At 42.5% G+C, this 21,005-nt stretch overlaps 1 protein-coding gene across 7 annotated transcripts in view; it reads left to right on the top strand.

Moving 5' to 3' along the window:
- RAPGEF2 (Rap guanine nucleotide exchange factor 2) overlaps positions 1 to 2,517 on the top strand; it is a 246,004-nt gene extending 243,487 nt beyond the window's left edge. For all 7 annotated transcript variants that reach the window (XM_079919702.1, XM_079919703.1, XM_079919701.1 and 4 more), the window contains one exon: positions 448 to 2,517. In XM_079919702.1, the coding sequence (XP_079775828.1) occupies positions 448 to 473 (26 nt within the window). In that variant the 3' untranslated portion in view covers positions 474 to 2,517. The remainder of the gene's footprint in view (positions 1 to 447) is intronic.
- The last annotated feature ends 18,488 nt before the right edge of the window (positions 2,518 to 21,005 follow it).

The following is a 21,005-nucleotide window of genomic DNA, read 5'->3' as shown; positions in this document are numbered from 1 at the left end:
GTTGTGGCTCGTGGGCTCTAGAGCTCAGGCTCAGTAGTTGTGGCTCCTGGGCTCTAGAGCGCAGGCTCAGTAGTTGTGGTGCACGGGCTCAGTAGTTGTGGCTCGTGGGCTCTAGAGCTCAGGCTCAGTAGTTGTGGCACATGGGCTTAGTTGCTCCGCAGCACGTGGAATCTTCCCGGACCAGGGCTCGAACCTGTGTCCCCTGCATTGGTAGGTGGATTCTTAACCATTGCGCCACCAGGGAAGCCCCTTAAACTTTTTTATTATGATTAATCATTAGGTAGAAAAACAGTTGAGGATCTTAGGTGACCTATACTAAGAGAACATAGCTGTGGTATTTTTATTTAGCACGTCGGTGAACACGTTCTCTCTAAGCACAAGAAAACGACTTGCTCGCTTATTGATTTTTCTTTTGTTTCTTCCTTTCTTTCGTGGTTGCGTCGGCAGAAGATGAACAAGTGTCTGCGGTTTGAGGCACGGGCTCCTCTGCACCCGTGTTGGCCACCCACAGGAGAGCACAAGAAGACGTCCCCTAGCGTCAGAGCCTTGGAGCTCACACTCTGAGGATGGTGGACCCGTTTGCCTCCTTCCCTGCCTTAAAAGCAGCATGGGGCTCCTTCCCTCCTTCTTCCTGTCCCCTTTGCATGTGAAATACTGTGAAGAAACCGCCCTGGCACTTTTCCGCCTTGTTGCTTGAATGCACAGCGCAGCGTCTCCAAGCTCCTGTGGCCGCCTGCCACGTCACACAGCATCATTCCAGACTCCAAGGTCATCACCACCCATGAGTCACTCTGGCTGCACTTCTCCACGCCTGGAAGGAGTTTTTAAAAAAATCTTCCTTTTAGATTTCAATCCAGTCCTAGCACTTGGTTTCATTGGAATCGGGAGAAAAGCCAGCCATGGAACTGCTTGGGGTCTTTAACCCACCAAGGAAGACAAAGGAAAACAATGAAATCCTTTGAGTACAAATGCTTGTCCGCTTGTTTACAGTGCCCTCCTCCGTTTTTTTGGGTTTTTTTTTTTCTTTTCTTTTAAATGAGTTTAATGATTGTGTTCAGAGAGTAAATATTATATCCATTTAATGATTTTACAGTATTATTTTGAACCTTTAAGTAGGGTTGCCAGCCGGGGTTTCTCAAAAACCAAATATGCCGGACAGGGTGTGGTCACACCGGGGAGAGGGAAGGCCGGCCCACAGCCCCGCTTCCTGTGTCCCGCCGGGCCTGGGAAGCGCCCTATCCTGGAAGCGTGAGATGTTAGCCAATTACCTAGACCCTAAGGCCCCCGGCCCCTCCTTCCCCAGGGGCTGGGGCTCTTCTTTACAACTGTTTGCACATGGCCGGGGAGGGAACTGGGACTCTTGCGTCCTGTGTCTGAGCCTGTGGAGCACAGGGCAGTGTCACCCGAGGGCGTGTCCTGCTCCATCGAGACAGACGGCAAACCCCATGTTTTTTTAAATTATGTTTCTTTGATTTCTGTTTATTTAGCTTTAGGGATTCTCTTGCTTGTTTTCAAAGAGCCACGTTTATAACTGGATAGCATTGCAGTGAAAGCAGCTCGGGGTGTTGGCGCAAAGGCCAGCTATTCATACTGCTCTTCCAAGACAGCCTCCCCGTATCGATCAGTCGCCATGAGGGAATAAACAAGCCTCTAACGTGAAGATGATCAAAAGATCCAGAACCCAGTGCGGTCCGCCAGCCTTTGTTTGCAAGGCGGGTTGGTCGCCGAAGACTGACCCGTAAGTGGCTTTACGGACGCCGAGACGGAGAAGGCCTGAGTGTAGCAACCACGTGTTCACAGCTGCTATTAACCCCAGAAGGACTGAGATGACCCCTCCAGTCTATTTTTGTGTTGTTTTTGCACAGACTCCGGAAAAGTGAAGGCTGCCAATCCGAGTAGTACTCAGATGTGAGGAACTGCTGGTCTTGGATTTTTTTTCCATTAAATTCAGCTGATCATATTGATCAGTAGATAAACGTAAATAGCTTCCAATTTTAAAAGTCAAATTGCAGTGTTTTTTCACTGTATCAAAGCAATGTCAGTGCTTTATTTAATAATTCTCTCCTGTATCATGGCATTTGTCTACCTGCTTATATATGACATTATCAATGATGCATTTGTAATTTTACATGTAAGATGCGTTATTTGCCAGTTTTCTCCTCTAGGCCGTGGACCTCACGTGCATCTAGAAAGACAGAACTCTTGCTCTACACAAGTCGCACAAATGTTATCTAAGCATTAAGTCACCGTAGAACATAGGACTGTAACCTCAGTTCGCTCTGTGATGTCAAGTGCAGAATGTACAATTAACTGGTGATTTCCTCATACTTTTGATACTACTTGTACCTGTATGTCTTTTAGAAAGACATTGGTGGAGTCTGTATCCCTTTTGTATTTTTAATACAATAATTGTACATATTGGTTATATTTTTGTTGAAAATGGTAGAAATGTACTATGTTTATGCTTCTACGTCCAGTTTGTACAAGCTGGAAAATAAATAAATATAACATAATGCCTTGCCTATATTCTTAACGACTCGTGCATGCTTTTTCGTACTGAAGTGTAAGAAAGCCCTTGGATCTCACTGCAGGCGCGAGTCCACAGGGCACTGAGGGTAGACCGACGATGTCGCCTAAAACTGCCCAAATAGCCTATTCTTTTAGGTAGCTTTCTGTTGATTCAGAGAAAAGAAATTGATATCATTCATGTTAACAGAAATATCACTCATGTGTCCAGAATTCATAGTGTTTGAGATTCAGTGAAAAGTTACGATATCACTATGTATCTATCGAATACGTAGCATCTGTCTCTGCCCAATTCTTTTCCAATAAACATCTCTATGGGACATAATATTTTTGATTCCCAATATACATTCAAGTTCATGGCCGCTAAGTTAAGAGTACAATCTAGCAAGTGATTTGGAGCTTGTACATCAAATATCATTGTTCTGTCTACGAGTCCTAATGCGTGATAGGTCTGAATAATATTTTGGTCTGTGAGAAGGGCACTTACATTTAAAAAGGTGAGAATCAGTTAAGCAGCAACCCTGTCGAGCACATTTTGAAATCAAGGATTGTTTCTTATCCTCAAGCAGGCGTTAATAAGAGTCCCGTCCATCACCCACCCGGAAGCCACAGAAGGCGGAGTGGCAAGGCTGTGGAAACACGAGCACGAAATGTGAGGAAATGAGAAGGCGTCTAGAAGGATGGCAGGCGTTCAGTCCTGATGCTAAAGGGAAAATGGCCAAACTTAAAACTCTTCCTGAGGCATTTGTGCTACCTTGGTGAGTAAATTTTGATAATCTGGCCACCAAAACCATTTGGAGAATGAAAACCATTCCTGTAGCTTCAGCTGTACCTGTTCAGAAGGCAGGTGCCCCGTGTGGACACATGTGTTCCCACGTGTCTGCCTCTATCATCTGTTCACTATAAAACCCTTCGCTCAGGGAAGCCCTATCACAACAGCAACCCGTGCTCTCCTTAAATTTCTGTCATTGAAAAAGCTTGTTTTTGTTTTGTTTTGTTTTGGCTGAGTTGGGTCTTCGTTGCTGCACACGGGTTTTCTCTAGTTGCGGCAAGAGGGGGCTACTCTTCATTGAGGTGCACAGGCTTCTCATTGCAGTGGCTTCTCGTTGCGGAGCACGGGCTCTAGGCGCGCGCGCTTCAGTAGTTGTGACTCGTGGGCTCAGTGGTGGTTCGTGGGCTCTAGAGCGCAGGCTCAGTAGCTGTGGCACGTGGGCTTAGCTGCTCCGCGGCATGTGGGATCCTCCCAGACCCGGGCTCGAACCCGTGTCCCCTGCATTGGCAGGCGGATTCTCAACCACTGCACCACCAGGGAAGCCCTCTCTAGTGTGTTTTGAAAAATATTAAAGATCTGATGTTTTGAGGAATTACCTCTTCATCACTTTTTGTATTCTGCTAAAAATAAAGGAAAATGACAAATCAGACATGATGCCTGTTCTTCCGCGATTATGTTTTAGGTTACCTTTAAGTAGCAAAGACTCCACTCCAGGTTTGTAAGAAGTATGTGTTCATCAGATGTGATCAGTGGTAGTGACAGAGTTTACTCTGTGTCATGTTAATAACAGACGTTTGCCACGTTGTAGGAATATGGCAGAAAGCCCTCCTCTCTAATCAGAAAGACTATAAACGGACCTGGTTCTGTTTCCATACATGCAGGTTAAAGCCCTCCAAATACTTTCCTCAGCTTTAACTCCTTCCCTCTTCTGGGAGGTGTAGAGTTCATGCTCATCTGTACTTTAATATATTTGATCACCAAGCCACTGATAATCTCTCAAAATGTTCTCAAAGGATGCAGGCTGCTGAAAAGGTGTGTATCAACACACCTGGTAGGTCTGTGTGCTGATGTATTTCTCAAGGAATGTGTTTCTCACTTCTATTCGTGCCGAAGAAAAAGAGGAAGCTCTCTGAGTCCTTGATCCCCTGTTACTCAAAGAATAAAGGAAGTGTAGCACTGAGGGGGTCAAGCTGCTGATTGGAGAAGCGAATGATCTTGCAAATACTCACAAGATTGTCGGCCAGTGGAGGCTGAAAGGGGCAGTAATGGATGTAAATGAGTAGGACAGGCTGCAGCCAGGGGCCAGGGCCCTTCAGAAAGATCTTACAGTGAACGAGGGTTTACCCAGCCGACAGGGAGACAAAAACACTGACTGGAACGAAACAATAATTTGTGAATTGCACGTTTTTCCACATTCATATCTCAGCCAAGGACAAGGCAAGTGCAATAAGACTCCTGCCTATGTTTTGAAATGATACTTGCCCAGTTAATTTTTACAGAGCCATGGCCACGTAACAGGGACATGTATAGAAGCGATCAAAACATTGCATGCAAGGTTAAAGAATCTTAGAAGAGGCTTTATTTTATGGGCACTCAGTACGATCCTAACCATTTTCATTATGGGAAAAATTAAGCATAGAATATAGTATCTGAAGTACATTTACAAACGACCAATTTTTATAGAAGAGAAAAACTAGTGAACTAAATTCACCGTAGGGTATTCAACACTTCAAAAGTCAAGGCTAGTTCCTTTTTTTTTTTTTTTTTCCGTAGCTAGTTTAATAAAATTTAGGAACTTTTCATAATATTAACTCTGACCAAGTGGTTGACATGCGGTGTGGTCTGATGGGAACCAATGAAGTAAAAGTATATCCCAGTATTTGAGGTTTTCCTTAATTTATATAGATGGGAACCTTGTTTTCAAACAAGACTATAAAACTGATTTAGCCACGTGTAGCATGAAGATGAAAGTACGTACAAACCTACCACGTGTGGTTTAATGAGCTAATTTCACTCGTGTGCACTTCCTGTGATCCAGGCACTTTTCTGGATGCCAGGTACTTACAGATATCACTAAAGTGAACCAAAGTGCCTTCCAATTATAGCCTTCTTTTGGCTGAAGGGCTCCCATTTCTCAGACCTGAGAGGGGAAAACTTAACTGAGGGATCCCAGGATCATAAATGAGTACCTTACCAAGCAGCCTTGATCACAGTTAGATCGAAGATATGAGATGCCTGGCCCACAAGCTGCCAGTCCAGGCTTGCTAGCCGTCTAGAAGAAGGTCCTAGAAAGGAGCACAGTGACCGGTAGGGAAAGGAAACCAAATTGAACTCATCACATTCTTTTTGGGGAATTTCTGTGCGAAGGTGAAAAAGATCAAAGGCTCACCCAGTCAGGATGCAGAAGCTGTGTGACAAGAGAAGTGATGAGAGTGCAAGAAGCATGAGTAAGAAGAGAGGGGGGCCACGAGGCCGGGAGAGTGAGGGGTCGACGGCAGGGGCATTCAAAGCCGAGAACAGCAGACACCTGTTTCTTGGGGAACAACCAAGTGCTGGGGCATCGTTGCCCCAGCATGAATGTGCAGCCTCAGAACCTGTCCTCGCAGCTGGGCTCTCTGGGCTGTTGTTCCTGAAACCCGAATGGAGAGCCATTCCTCTCCTGTAAGCACTGTCCTCAGCATCTAGAACAGTGCCTGGGATAGTGTTAAAGGTTTTAGTAAATGAGCGTCTTATCGGGGCCGCTAGAGGGCCCAGTTATAGATAGATTGGACAGTCAAAATCAGCCAACATGCATTCATGTATTTGTTATTAAAGCACTTATATTTTAGACAGTGTTTTGGTTCACAGCAAATTTGAGTGGAAAGTACAGAGTCCCATATACCCCTCCCCTCCCTCACTCTTGACATTGCCCACCAGAGTGGTACATTTATTACAATGGATAACGCAACCTTGACCCGTCCTTATCACCCACATTCTACAGTTGACGTTAGGTTCACTCTTGGGGGTGTACATTCTACAACATGCATTTATTGAAGGGCGTCTATAACTGTGCCTGGTACTGGTGAATATTCAGAAGTCAACTAACTTGAACATATTTCTATTTTCTTTATTGAGGTGTAGCGGACAAATAAATGACTCTCGACAAGGCTAGCAAGGATTTACGATTAACCAAAAGGGAGCAAAGAATAAAAGACTGTCTAGGAGCTAAATTCTGTGTGGCTGAAGATGAATGGAAGATGGACAGAGGCTGAGTTATCCAGGGGAGAGTCTTTGGGTGCCCCTGAGGTCTCCGCGATGCCTGGACGTCGAGGAGACACGCCTAACTAGACAGGCTTCGGGATTTGGAGACACTGAGAAATTGGTTGGAATGAGCAAGGGAGTGTGCTATTACGTAGGACAAAAATGTTTTACAGAGATTGTATTTGTTGTTTTAGGGGCTTGATAAATGTTCATAAAAAGGAAAAAGGAAGGGAAAGAGCAGAAGAAAGGATCTGTGCTGAGATAATGGTCTGGAGGGAAGATCTGATTCAGCTGGAGTACAGGTCGCAAAGCTGGGTGAGGAGAAGGGGGTCACCCAGGCCGGGAGGCATGGGGTCGGGACGGGAGGGATGAACAAAGACGGCTCAAGGGAAATATAAATCAGTAGAACCTGATGTCCAACGGGACATGAGAAATTAAAGGTAAAATCAAGCCCCTCCCCCGGCATCGAAAAAAAATGACTTTTAAGAGACTTAAAATTCCTAATCAGAGTGCGTAAAGTGGAAGAAGCTACATTGACAAAGATGGAGACATTGCAGAAAATGATGCTGATTTTTATGTTCATCTGTCGACGGACATTTAGGTTGCTTCCATGTCTTGGCTATTGTAAATAGTGCTGCAGTGAACATTGGGTGCATGTATCCATTTGAACCATGGAATATTACTCAGCCATAAAAAAGAATGAAATGATGCCATTTGCAGCCACATGGATGGACCTAGAGATGATCATACCAAGTGACGTAAGTCAGAAAGAGAAAGACAAATACCATATGCTATTGCTTATATATGTGGAATCTAAAAAGAATGATACAGATGAACTTATCTACAAAACAGAAACAGACTCACAGATGTGGAAACTCACAGTTAAAAAAGGGGAAACGGGGGGCAGAGGTAGAGTGGTGGAGGAAAAAATTAGGAGTTTGATGAACATACACTACTATATTCCAAATAGATAGCCAATAAGGACCTACTGTGCAGCACAGGGAACTCTGCTCAATATTTTGTACTAACCTATAAGGGCAAAGAATATGAAAAATAAAAAACAACATATATATGTATAACTGAATCACTTTGCAGTACACCTGAAACTAACACAACGTTGTTAATCAGCTGTACTCCAATATAAAATTAAAAAGAAAAGAGAAGATGATACTGGTTTTCAAAACCAAGTCAAGAAGGGTTCTTGTCCAGGGACTCAAAGCCCCAAGTGGTCTCCATTCCACCTCCCGCATCCGTGGGGAAGGGATGCATGCGCTGAGGAAGGGGTGTCCACCCTACGAGGTACAGTCCCTGGTGAGGCCGTGTGGCTTATCCACTGTATTTGCCAGCACATGTTTGATTCATTCTTCTATGTCACTGTCTAGGTTTCAAATCACTACATCCAACCAAGCTATTTCTAGCCGTATGGACCCCAGGGTTTCTCTTCAATGACAGAATTGGTGTGATCTCGGATCAGCTGGGGAGTTTGTTTTTTTTATAGCGCTTTGAGAGACCAAAAGCATAGAAGAAACAAAATAGCCAAGCAGAGAGTGAGTACATAGAATGGAAAGAGCCGGACAGGGAAGGTGAGTAGGAAGGTTAAGCCACAGCCCCACACAATTATAATTTTTTTTTTTTTTTAAAGAAAAGTATAATTCTTTCCTGGCACGCAAAACGAGGCCAGAAAAGAACATTTACTATGAGGAATTTCTAAGATTCACCTCAAAAAGGCACTCCAGGAGGATGAAAGCCTGCGGGTGGAGAGCCCCGACTCTCTGAGGGTCCCTTCTCCCGGGAACTTTCCTGACGGGGAGTATGGGGGGCGCAGGGGAGGATAGACTGGTGATCCCACCTTCCATGTGCTGCTGTCGTGCCCTCTGCCAGCCAGGAGACAGGGCAGACGTCCTCTGCTAAAATCCTTACCCCTTCCAGAGTCCTGGGACCTGACCGAGTCTGCCGGATGCAGGTTCCCGAAAAAAAACAAACCAAAAAAAAAAAAAAATTTTTTTTTTTTTTTTTTTCAAAAAAGTAGCTTTGAAGTGAATAGATACCAAGGTTTCTCTCACAGTCCTGTCACCGTTCTTCTTGGGTGCAAGAATTTGAACTGCCTGGTTTTGAGTTTTTCCTGTGTGACTCTGGGGAAGGACCTGAATTGCTTTTTTTTTTTTTTTTAACACCTTTATTGGAGTATAATTGCTTTACAATGTTGTGTTAGTTTCTGCTGTATAACAAAGTGAATCAGGTGTACGTATACATACATCCCCATATCCCCTCCCTCTTGCATATCCCTCCCACCCTCCCTATCTCACCCCTCTAGGTGGTCGCAAAGCACCGAGCTGACCTCCCTGTGCTATGCGGCTGCTTCCCACTAGCTATCTATTTTACGTTTGGTAGTGTATATATGTCCATGCCACTCTCTCACTTCGTCCCAGCTTACCCTTCCCCCTCCCCGTGTCCTCAAGTCCCTTCTCTACATCTGCCTCTTTATTCCCGTCCTGCTCCTAGGTTCTTCAGAACCTTTTTTTCTTTTTTAGATTCCATATATATGTGTTAGCATACGGTATTTGTTTTTCTCTGTATGACAGACTCTAGGTCCATCCACCCCACTACAAATAACTCAATGTCGTTTCTTTTTATGGCTGAGTAATATTCCATTGTATATATACGTGCCACATCTTCCTTATCCATTCATCTGTTGATGGACACGTAGGTTGCTTCCATGTCCTGGCTATTGTAAATAGAGCTGCAGTGAACATTGTGGTGCATGACTTTTCCTGAATTATGGTTTTCTCAGGGTATATGCCCAGTAGCGGGATTGCAAACCAGCACTTTAAATGTGTTTTTGGAATCAAGTGGGTTAGAAATGAATAATATATATTAACCATTGTGGTGCTTTTTTCTCTTTTGAATATTCTATTAATTTATTTCTACCATAAAATAGTTCCTTCATCCCCTCACCACCCCCCTACCCTGACTTAGGAAAATAGTTCCTTTTTTCAGGAATCTTTGGTGCTGAGCCATGTCTTATTGAAGGGTGGTTCTCATCAGAGAAGTGTGTAAATACATGAATTCCTCAGGCTCAGTGTGAATCCTCTATTGCCCAGTCTTTAGAGTCTTTGAAACCAGCATTTCCAAATCAGGTGAAGCGTGTGGCTGTCCTTTCTTGCTCGAGACCTCCTCTCATCACCCCGCAGAGAAGCCTGGAGAAAGTTCATTCCATCTCACCAACAAAATAAGATTTTGTCCTTCCCCCTTTAAAACAATTACAGGCAATGGGCATCGCCGTTTCACTAAGTTAATTCATTACTTTCTCAGATCAGACTGGTATTTGTCTTCTGAGAAGCTCCTGGCTGTGCAGGAAGAGCAGTGAATGTGTTTGATGCGGCTTAAGTGTGAGAGAGAAGACGAGGTGTGTGTTTCTGTGTGTGAGCGCAGGCGAGGAACAATGGGCGTAAATAGAGTGGCGAGGTATGGGGGAAGGAGGTAAGTTAAAAGGGAAAAAAGGAAACAGTGGACGCTTACAGCAGGCACAGTTTTACAGCTTCACAAAATGCTTTATTTTGTTGTGTTTTTGTTTTGTTTTGGTTTGGTTTTTGGCGGTACGCGGGCCTCTCACCGCTGTGGCCTCTCCCGTTGCGGAGCACAGGCTCCGGACGCGCAGGCTCAGCGGCCATGGCTCACGGGCCCAGCCGCTCTGCGGCATATGGGATCTTCCCGGACCAGGGCACGAACCCGCGTCCCCTGCATCGGCAGGCGGACTCTCAACCACTGCGCCACCAGGGAAGCCCTAAAGTGGATTTTTAAAAAAGAAAATGCACTCTGGGTTGTTGGAGCATAAGTGTAACCAGCTGCTTTTTTTCCATGGAACATAACTTTTTTCCAAAAGAATAACTGCTTATTCGGATTTGGATAGTGGACGTTATCAACTGAATGTTGTGTCCCCAAGATTCATATGTTGAAATGAATACTCTGCTCTGTGATGATATTAAGAGGAGGAGCCTGTGAGAGGCAGTCAGCATTAGGTGAGGTCCTCTGAATGCCTTTAGTGCCCTTGTCGGAGTCGGGAGAGAGCTTGCCGCCTCTCTCTGCTTTCCACCTATGAGGACACAGCGAGAATTCAGCAGTCTGCATCCGGGTAGAGAGCTCTCTCCAGAATTCATCCAGGCTGTTGCCCTGATCCCAGACTTCCAGCCTCCAGAAGTGTGGGGAATCACTTTCTGTTGTGTATGAGCACCCAATCTATGGTAACTTGTTATAGCAGCCCAAACTGAGACATATAATGAAATGTGTCAACAAAAAAAGGTTGGAAACCACTTCCTTAAAATTTAGCTTGGGCTCCTATTACCCAGACCATTTTGATCCTTCCTTACTAAAAACAAGTAGACGGAAGTCACACATGAAAATTATGAGTTTCTACTTGAAAATGACGAACAGCTAAGCTGTTAGGGTGAATTTGAAGGAGTGTGGACATCCAGTGTCACTTGAGGACAAGGTGAAACTCATTTATCTGTGGAAAGTATAGATATGAGACTCTTAAGAAAAGTTAGTTCCATTTTTCTTGTTGTCTCATTATAAGAGGAAGATCTAGAACCTTAACAATCCACATTCCACCTTGGTTTGACTATATTATAAATAGAATAGTTCCTGGTATCACATAGATCTTGGTTTAAAACCCAAATCTTCCTGTTTCCAGTTATGTGACTTTGAGAAATTTACATCTCTGAGTCTCCAAAACAGCCCTCCGTGATCTCTGTTTCCTGGTTCTTATACCCTTGTGTCCCCTTCTATGATGGATGTTGGTCTGTCTGACCCATAGAATATGGTAGAAGTGAAGGCATGTAACTTCCAAGGTTAGGTTATAAAAGACGGCAACGTCTGTCTTGAGTTCTTGCTTTTCTTTTGGAGCACACACAGCTCTTGGGGAGAGCCAGCTGCCAGGCCCCGAGGCCACTCAGGCAGCCCCGGCAGAGGCCCAGGTGGTGAAGCCGACAGGCACGCCAGTGAGCTTGGAAGAACGTTTCAGCTCCACGGAAGCCTTGAGGTGCCTGGTGCCCTGGTGGACAACTTGCCTGCAGCAGCAGGAGAGCCTGAGAGGCAACCAAACAGCTAAGCTGCTCCCAGATTCCTGACCACAGAAACTATTTGTTGTTTTATGTTACTACGTTTTAGGAGTAATTTATTGGGCAGCAGTAAGTATTAATTTTCTACAGTTTGCTAAAATGTTACTTTCATTCTTTGAAATGTGTCCTGAACCTTCCAGAAATGTTTTTCCCTAGAAATCTGGTAAATGTTGACTTAGTTGTCTGAATCTAAACTAGAAATGTCAGAACCACAAAAGCAAACAATCCTTTGCTTGAAATAGGCAGAAGTTTGTGGTCTGGTGCAAAATAATAGAGGTTTTCCTGGAAGGTAGGAGCCAGGCTCACAATCTTAGCTATATTTCACCATCTTTATAATACTGTTTCTCTGGTCATTTTGGTTGTTTGAAGTTAGTTCTCTAGAAGGTTCATTAGGAAAGATTCATGGGGAAAGTCCTTGCTTTAGTTTGACTGAATCTAAAATCCCTAGCTCCCTTTTCTTGAGCGTCTTAAAGAGTATGCCATTATCATCTTGCATACCATAGTACTAACTCAAAATCTGATGATAAACTGAGTTTCTTTTCCTTTTAAGTACAGTTGTCCCTTGGTATCCACGGGGGATTGATTCCAGAACCCCCCTTGGATACCAGAATCCACAGATGCTCAAATTCCTAATATAAAATGGTATGGTATTTGCATCTAACTTAAGCACATCCTCCTATATACTTTAAATTCTCTAGATTACTTATAATACCTAATACAGTGTAAATGCTTTGTAAATAGTTGTAAATACAATGTAAATGCTACGTCAACAGTTGCCAGTGTGTGACAAATTCAAGTTTTGCTTTTTAGAACTTTCTGGAATTTTTTTCCAAACATTTTTGATCCGAAGTTGGTTGCATCTGCGGATGTGAAACCCTTGGGTTTGGAGGGCTGATTATACTGTGGTCTTTTTGCATTGATGCCTAAAATACATTTTTTCCCCCCTGAAAAGTTATAGCTTTGTTAGAAAAAATCTTGTACTGTGAGTTGTTGCCTACTATTTCATACAAGCAGGGGGCACATTCAGTAGTTTCACATCCTCCCTAAAGAAAGTTCTGTTAAATTTTGGATTTCAGCATTTGTTCTTTTGAATTATTTGGTTTTCCTCTTCGGAGGCCCCCTGTAATACACATTAGATCTTCTTTTGCTGTTTTCTGTAGCTACCACTTTCTGTCAAATCCTTCTTGTCTCTTTCTTCATTTCCTTTTGATGTTTAAAAATAACCTCCTTTGCTGTCTTCTGCTTCCCTTAAAGCATTTTGTGTTGTATTTGTTATTGTGTTTCATCTGGTTTATCGTTGTTTCTCAAATGATTTTTTTCAAAATAATTTCTGGGTTCTTTCACTTTTCATTTAACACTTTTTTTTCTACTCGTATTTATGCAATTTAAAAATTCTGGTTTTTATCAAAGCTTATAATAGTTTTCCTTATATTATTTTAAGATATTTTGAAATAGTAAGTTGAAGTTCTTATTCATTGCATGAGCTTGAATTTCTGGCATTATTTCACAGTACTTAAGGATTTAATATACTCCAAGTTCTCTTTTTCAAATAATAACATCTTGGTTTGAGATTTAATAAATCCTTTTCTGCAGCTCATTTTGAAGTGACAGGAGTATTTCTGTCTTTTTAAGAGGGATGAACGAGCCAGGATAGCTTTTCTAACTTCATGACTCTAGATCTCTCTGTTTTGTTGTTTTCAGAAAGTGAACTTCCTCTCCCCTGATCTTATCTGTGATCTCAGGTGGCCTCAGCCTGCAGGGGCTTGAATCAGGATTTTGGTTCCCGACCAGATATTGAAGTCAGGCTACGGCAGTACGAGCGCTGAATCCTAACAACTAGACCACGAGGGCCAGTGGCTAGTAACAAGGCCCTGGCCTGTCGGCTTTATAGAAATGAATTTCCACAAAGAGACCGAAAGTAGTGAAACAAGTAAAGTGTTTATTAGGAAGAAAAAGAGTACCTGTGAATAGGCTCACAAGGCTGGACTCGAGAGAAAGTCGCGCCCCCCTGGTAGTTTGAATCACTTTTATGGGGCAGTTCTTCTGGGTTTCCTCTGGCCAGTCATCTTCCTTTGTCTGGCTCTGAGTCTATATTTGGTTTATCTCAGGGTCTTCCCCTGTGTGAGCACATCTCTTAGTCAAGATGGATTCTAGCGAAGAGGCCTGTGGGTAGGTTGACATCACTTACTATGGGGTGGTGCCCCTCCCTTTTGACCCCTGAGGAGACTTTCTGCACATGTGTAGTTGGGAAGGTCTCCTTGACCTTGAGAATGAGAAATATGTGGTCCCTTTATGTTTTATATGAGCAGGACTCGGTTCCTCTCCGCCCCTGCCCTGACTGTTATCTTTAAGGGTCCACAGGAGGCCAAGTCCAGCTATCTACCCTGCTCCTGTTGCTATTTTTATCTGGAAGTGTAAACAGGAGGCTGGCTGTAAATGTCTAACCTGGAGCCCATCTGTCTCCTATGTCATCTGGACCTCCCCTTTCCTTCTCCCCTACTGTTCCTGCCCTACTCAGTGAGGACTCTGCTCTCAGCATCTTGTCCTCAGTGCAGGGCTTTGCCATGGAGAGTTGGTCCGGTTTGTCACCGTCAGGGATTCATAGGCAGCAGCTCCTGGATGGATCCAGAATCCTCAGTCTTCCTGCAGCCCTGCTGGAACCTTCTGCACTGTGGGGCCTGCAGAGGGCCCTCCATTTCTGCCGCTGTTCTCAGAATAGTCTACCATGCTTTTCAGGGAGTCATCAACAGTAACTTAGTAGATCCTTGTCTTTGGTTTTGCTTCTTGGTTGCTCTGATTGTTTTTAATGGGAAATTCAGAGAGATTAGAATACTGAACTGCCATTACTACCTAATTACCAGAATGGTATTTTCTTGCTTTTTTTTAAAAAAATTAATTAATTAATTTTTGGCCGCATTGGGTCTTCGTTGCTGTGTACAGGCTTCCTCTAGTTGCGGTGAGTGGGGGCTACTCTTCGTTGTGGTGCGCAGGCTTCTAGTTGCGGTGGCTTCTCTTTGTTTCAGAGCACAGGCTCTAGGAGTGTGGGCTTCAGTAGTTGTAGCACATGGGCTCAGTAGTTGTGGCTCGTGGGCTCTAGAGCACAGGCTCAGTAGTTGTGGTGCACGGGCTTAGTTGCTCCGTGGCATGTGGGATCTTCCCGGATCAGGGCTCGAACCCGTGTCCCCTTCATTGGCAGGCGGATTCTTAACCACTGCACCACCAGGGAAGTTCTCTCTTGCTTTTTTTTTTTTTTTTTTTAATAAATTTATTTATTTTTGGCTGCGTTGCTGTGTGTGGGCTTTCTCTAGTTGCGGCGAGCGGGGGCTACTCTTCGTTGTGGTGCACAGGCTTCTCATTGCGGTGTCTTCTTTTGTTGTGGAACACAGGCTCTAGGTGCACAGGCTTCAGTAGTTGTGGCTCGTGGGCTCTAGAGTGCAGGCTCAGTAGTTGTGATGCATGGGCTCAGTAGTTGTGGCGCGCAGGCTCAGTAGTTGTGGCCCATGGGCTTAGTTGCTCCGTGGTATGTGGGATCTTCCTGGACCAGGGCTCAAACCCGTGTCCCCTGCATTGGCAGGTGGATTCTTAACCACTGCGCCACAAGGGAAGTCCGTCTCTTGCTTTTTTTTTGCAACAAAATTTCCTCAGAAAATTTTAAGAAACTTGTGCATCTGTTTAATTTGTTTTTAATTAGTTTAAAATAAATATTCATTATGTAAATTTTTAAACATACAGAGAGATAGAGAGGATAGTATTCTGCCACTCTTCCACAGGATCATTTTCAACAATTATTAACAGATAAGTAATCTTATTTCATTTTTAACCCCATATACTCCTGCTCCCTTGATGGATTTTTTTGAAGAAAATTCAGGACATCATGTCATTTTAACACAAAGTGCTTTCATTTTTCAGTTATTTTTGAATGCTGAATTTTGTCTATCCTATAGATAACATCAGGCTTAGGTGATTTACAGCTTCACATAAGCACAAGTGCATAGCGGAGCCTTGGTTTCACACAGTTTAGGAAAACTGTGACATCAAAATTATTCTTAGAGGTTTATGAGAAGACAATGCTAAACAACAACAAAACACCTAAAACCATCCATCCAGTTTCTACATCAGTAAATCTGAGAGTCATCCTCAATTGCCTTTTCTCTCCTAAACAGAACCAGCATCCAAAGTTCTCTCTACCCAACATCCCTAGTATCTCTGTTCCCACCATTACTGCCTTAGCTCAGGACTCCACATTTCCTTCCTGGACTCTGGTGATGGGCTTCCAATGCATCTCGGGACCTCCAGTCTCACCACTGTCAGCTGCTCCCCCAAGAACCATTAGCAAGATCTTTCTGAACTGTAAATCGATTCATTTGCCTCTTCTGCTTAGAAGCACTTTGTGGCCTCCTGTCTTTAACGCATAAAGAAAACACTGCTTTTGAAATAAACTAGGCTACTCAGGACCTGGATCGTGTTTCTTTCTTCAGTCTCTCCTCTTACTCTGTACGAACACCACCTGTGTTTCCTTCAGTGCTTTAAATTAGACTTCTGTGCTTTTTTATATGTTGTTCTATTTTTCCCTCCCCCACACTGCCAGCCAAGCTTCAGCAATGTCCCTTCCAGCTTTGAAAAAAAAGTAGCTGACAGAGTACAATGACCACAGTCTGTTCACAGAGAAAGCGTGGATATTACTTTGGACTTTCCGTATCCTGCTTTCATTCTTATCTCATTCCTTCCTCCAGACTCTCCGTGAAGTAGGTGAGACAGGTGTTGGCTTCTGTGGATGAGTGACAGGTAGCAGTCAGCAGGAAGTAGGGGGAGAAGACACTGGAAAACTCCAGCAGGTGCATTCTGGAGCTCCCTGAGCATAAGGCGCATCTGCCTTTGTTTCACGTGTATCATTTTCAGTGAACGCCGGGGATGTCTTTCATTATGCAGCGTTCTGACTTTGCTTTTTCCTAAGCTGTCAAGACTGACCACTCATTATAAATAATAGGCAACTGAAAAGTTTTCTATTGGAAGAAGGTCAGTTTTTCCCTCACCTTCTTCACTCACAAAAGCACCCAGGTCAAAAGTTCAGGGAAGCTTGGTTTAAAATGGCATCTGTGTTTTGTTATTGTAATTTTTGGTTTCTAAATATGGAAGAGATTTAATAGTAAAATCCCACTGGTCCAGGTAGACATCATGGGAATACCTCTATCTGAAGGTGAAGAATTGGTTTTAAATTTTTAGACGGCCAAAGGCTGATAGAGAACACAGCTAGAGAAGCAGTTTATGACCTCTACCTACACTTGAACCGGAATGATAATCTGCATTTCCAAAGGCATGAAGAGTTCCCATTTGAATTTCTGTGGTGACACTTGGAAAGATTGATCACTCTATTCTGAAAGAAGATGAAAGAATGTGGGTGAGAGGTTACGAGCAGACAACACTGCCAGTGGGAGCTGACAGTCAATGGGAATAGCTCCAAGAATTCCGTTTTCCTAGATGCAATATTTAACTCATTTTTTGGTTTGCATCTGGTAAACAAAAATTTAGAAATCCAAGTGTTGTGACATCTGCTGTCCCACTCCAGCTGACAAGATTTGCTAAAATGGGAAAGGTTTTTGTGTGCGTGTATGAACTGCCTTTTTCAAGCTGTGGGAATAATTTAGGTTTTCAATGAATGTTTTTTGATGAAAGATACATAAATAATAGAACTAATTTCAAAATTCTGAAACCTTTTTAAGTTTTACTTTGTAGTTTCAGATAGTAATGTCTTTACAGGCAGTGATGTGTTTCCTTCAAAGATTTTAATGAACATAACATGTCAAAAATAAACTGATTAATGTGGATGAATAATAATAAAACCAGTTTACTCAGGCCTATAACCTCTTCCACTGAATAATGTAATCTTGAGAAAATAATTAGATAAAGCTGATTTTTTTCAAGATGAAATTTAAGAAAATTTGGATATTTAAGAACTGAAAATAAAACACCAATTTAGTCCTTCAGAATTATGTTTGAGAATGCTGAAAATTGGCCTCCCTTCAATTAAAAAAAAATTTTTTTATAAGTATGTTAGAAGAGACCTCTAGTGTTTATAGTAGCTTACTGCAGTTTCATTTTTTTTAAAGTCTACCTCTGGGAAGATGGAATAAATGTGTTTTCCTTACTCCTTCCACCAAGTAGAACTAAAACCCTGACATTCTATATAAAACCAACAGATGATTGGTTCTTCTCAGGACCAGATTGGTTTGAGACCTCAGGACCAGAGGTGATGTGCCCCTGGTGTTTTCTCTTTGCCTCACATATCCCAGACTTGGAGCTAAAGAAGCCAGCAACCCAGAATTGCCAGTGACTCCGGACCAAACAAAACAAGCCTGCTCTGTAGCCAGAGAACCAAGAAATGGGCAACTAGCAAGACAGAAAACTGTTAGACAGTAACTGCACTGCTGCAGGGAAACACTGCAGAAAAAATGGAGCCCCGCCTTACCCATGCCAGCAAAGGCTGAGGTGGGAAGCCAGTTTCCACTGTTGTAACTCAGGCTGTCAGGCTGTAATGGCAGTGGCACCAACCTGCCCTTAAAACCCCCACTGGTCTAGTGCCAGAGAAAACTGAGCAGGAGCTGGGACCTTCCTGCCTCCCAGGCAGTGTCAGCGGGGACCACGTAGATTTCCACACCTACTTGGCAGTATGGACAGCAATGAGATGCCCTGTCCCTCCTTGCTGGGGTGCTTTCAGAGGAGGCTGGCTGGAGAGTTGAGACTTTTATCTCCACCCAGTAGTAATGAGGCCATGAGGTCAGTGGAGGCCATGAGGGGAGCAGTAACAAGGCCCCTTGACCCCTCTCACAGGGAGGTAGCAGTGGAGGCTGAGTGTAGGAAAGGGACTCCCAACAGTAATGAGGAGCCCCTCCCCTCAGGTGTCAATGAAGATCAAGTGGGAACCTGAAATTCCACCCCATCTCCAGAAGGAGGCAGTGCAACCTCCATTTCTGTTTGCCCTTCTACAAGAAATTACCTAGACCAGAAATTTAAAGAAATTCCAACTCCCATTATATAATGTCTAGGTTCTACTAGAAAATCACTCATACCGAGAACCAGGAAGATCTCAAACTGAATGAAAAAAAGTCAATGAATAGGTGCCAACATTAAGATGATAAAAATGTTTGAATTATCTGATAGACGTTTTAGAAGATTCATCATAAAAATGCTTCAATAAGCTTTACAAATGTGCTTGAAACAAACAAATGTAGAATGTATCACCAAGGAAACAGAAGACATAAAAAGAGAAATGAAACGTTTAGAACTGAAAAATACAGTAACCAAAATAAAAAACTCAGTGAATACGCTCAACAGCAGAATAGAGGGGATAGAGGAAGGAATCAGTGAACTTGAAGACAGGGCAAGAGAAATTACCCAATCTGAAAAAGAGAGAAAAATAGATTGGAAAAGGGTAAAGAGACCTTCAGCGACCTCTGGGACTATAACAAAATATTTAACATTCTTGTCATCTGAGTCCTTAGAAGAAGCAGGCAAAGAGGACAGAGGTGAAAAAGCACTTAAAGAAATAATAGCTGAAAAGTGAAAGGGAAATGGTATCCTAACTGTGTAAGAAAAACCGTCTGAATAACATTTATCATGGGAAACCACGGAAGCCATAAGGAAGTGACTCAACATTTTTGAAGTGATGAAAGGAAAGAACTGTCAACACAAAATCTATACTCAGCTAGATACCCGTCACAAATGAAGAGGAAAGAAGGCATTCTCAGATGAAAAACTAATAGGCTTTCTCACCAATAGACCTACCCTAAAAGAACAGCTAAAAGAAGTTCTCAAAACAGAAACAAAATGAGGAAAGAAGGAAATTTGCAACATCTGAAAGGAAGAAAGAACAATGGAAAGAGTAAATATGATGTAAGTGTAAAACATTGTTTTTTCTGATTTTGGGTTTTTCCCAAATTATATTTGAGAGTTGAAGCAAAAGTCATAATACTGCTAGATGTGGTTCTGAATGAATACAGAAAAAGATTTAAGCCATTTATAAATGGGGGAGAGTAAAATGACATAAAGATAAGGTTTCTATACTTCTCTCAAATTGGTAAAATAATGATACCAGGAGATGGTTACAAGTTATGAATATATAATGTAATACCTGGCAATCACTAAAAAATTACATAAAAAGATACATTCAAAAACACTGGATGAACCAACATGGAATACTAAAATATGTTCAGGTAACACACAGGCAGGAAGGAAAAAGAAAACCAAGAAATGAAAAACAGATCAAACAGAAAACAAATGGCAGATTTAAAGTCTACCATACCAATAATTACTTTAAATGCAAATTGCTTAAATGCACCAATTAAAAAATAAAGATTGGCAGAGTGCATTAAAAACCTGATCCACCTATCTGCTGTTCACAAAAAACTCACTTCAAACATAGCAATATAGACAGGTTGAAAGAAAAAGATGGGAAAATTTACATCATGCTATGCAAACACCAATCAAAAGAAAGCAAGATTAACTATATTAATATTAGATAAGTAGGCTTCAGAGCAAATAAAATTGCCAGAGACAGAGAAGGATATTATATAACGATAAAAGAATCAATCCACCAAGAAGACACAGCAATCATGAACAGGTGTCTACCACACAACAGACCCTCAACATACATGAAGAAAAAACTGATAGAACTGAAAGGAAAAAGCGACAAATGCACAATTACAGGTGGAGACTTCAACACCCCTCCTTCAACAACTGATAGAACAATTAGGCTGAAATTCAGCAAGGATGGAAAAGAACTGAACACCCTCAACCAACAGGATCTAATCAACATTTATAATCAAATCACCAATCACACTTGGTGATTTATAGAGCAGTCCACCCAACAGCAATGAATACAAATTATTTTCAAGTACCCATGGAACATATACCAAAACAGACCATATCTTCAGTCATAAAGCAAACTTTACCATATTATCAGACACAATAAAAAATCACATGATCATATCAATTAATGCAGAAAAAGCATTTTGACAAAATTCAACACCCTTTCATGATGAAAACTCTCAGAAATATAGAAATAGACAGGAACACCCTCACCCTGGTGAAAAAGCAGGAAATGCGTATGTTTTCAAAACTGCATCAAACCTTAGATAAGAAAACTATGATTTCAAAACGTGGACTGACCTACCCACACTTGGTGATAGAATGGAACCTATACAAGACTCTTACGTTAACCATTTCTCAATGAAATTAAGAACACTAATTCATCATATTATCTGTTACTTTCTATTGGAGATAAGAGATAAGTGTGAGGCTGTGACCTGGGATGGAAGGCTTGGAGCAGAGGGAAAAACCGAAGTCCAAATTTG

The sequence above is a fragment of the Stenella coeruleoalba genome (genome assembly GCF_951394435.1).
Source record: "Stenella coeruleoalba genome assembly, chromosome: 4".
In the NCBI taxonomy this organism is placed as follows: Eukaryota; Metazoa; Chordata; class Mammalia; order Artiodactyla; family Delphinidae; genus Stenella; species Stenella coeruleoalba.
This window is presented reverse-complemented; position numbering and strand designations above follow the sequence as displayed.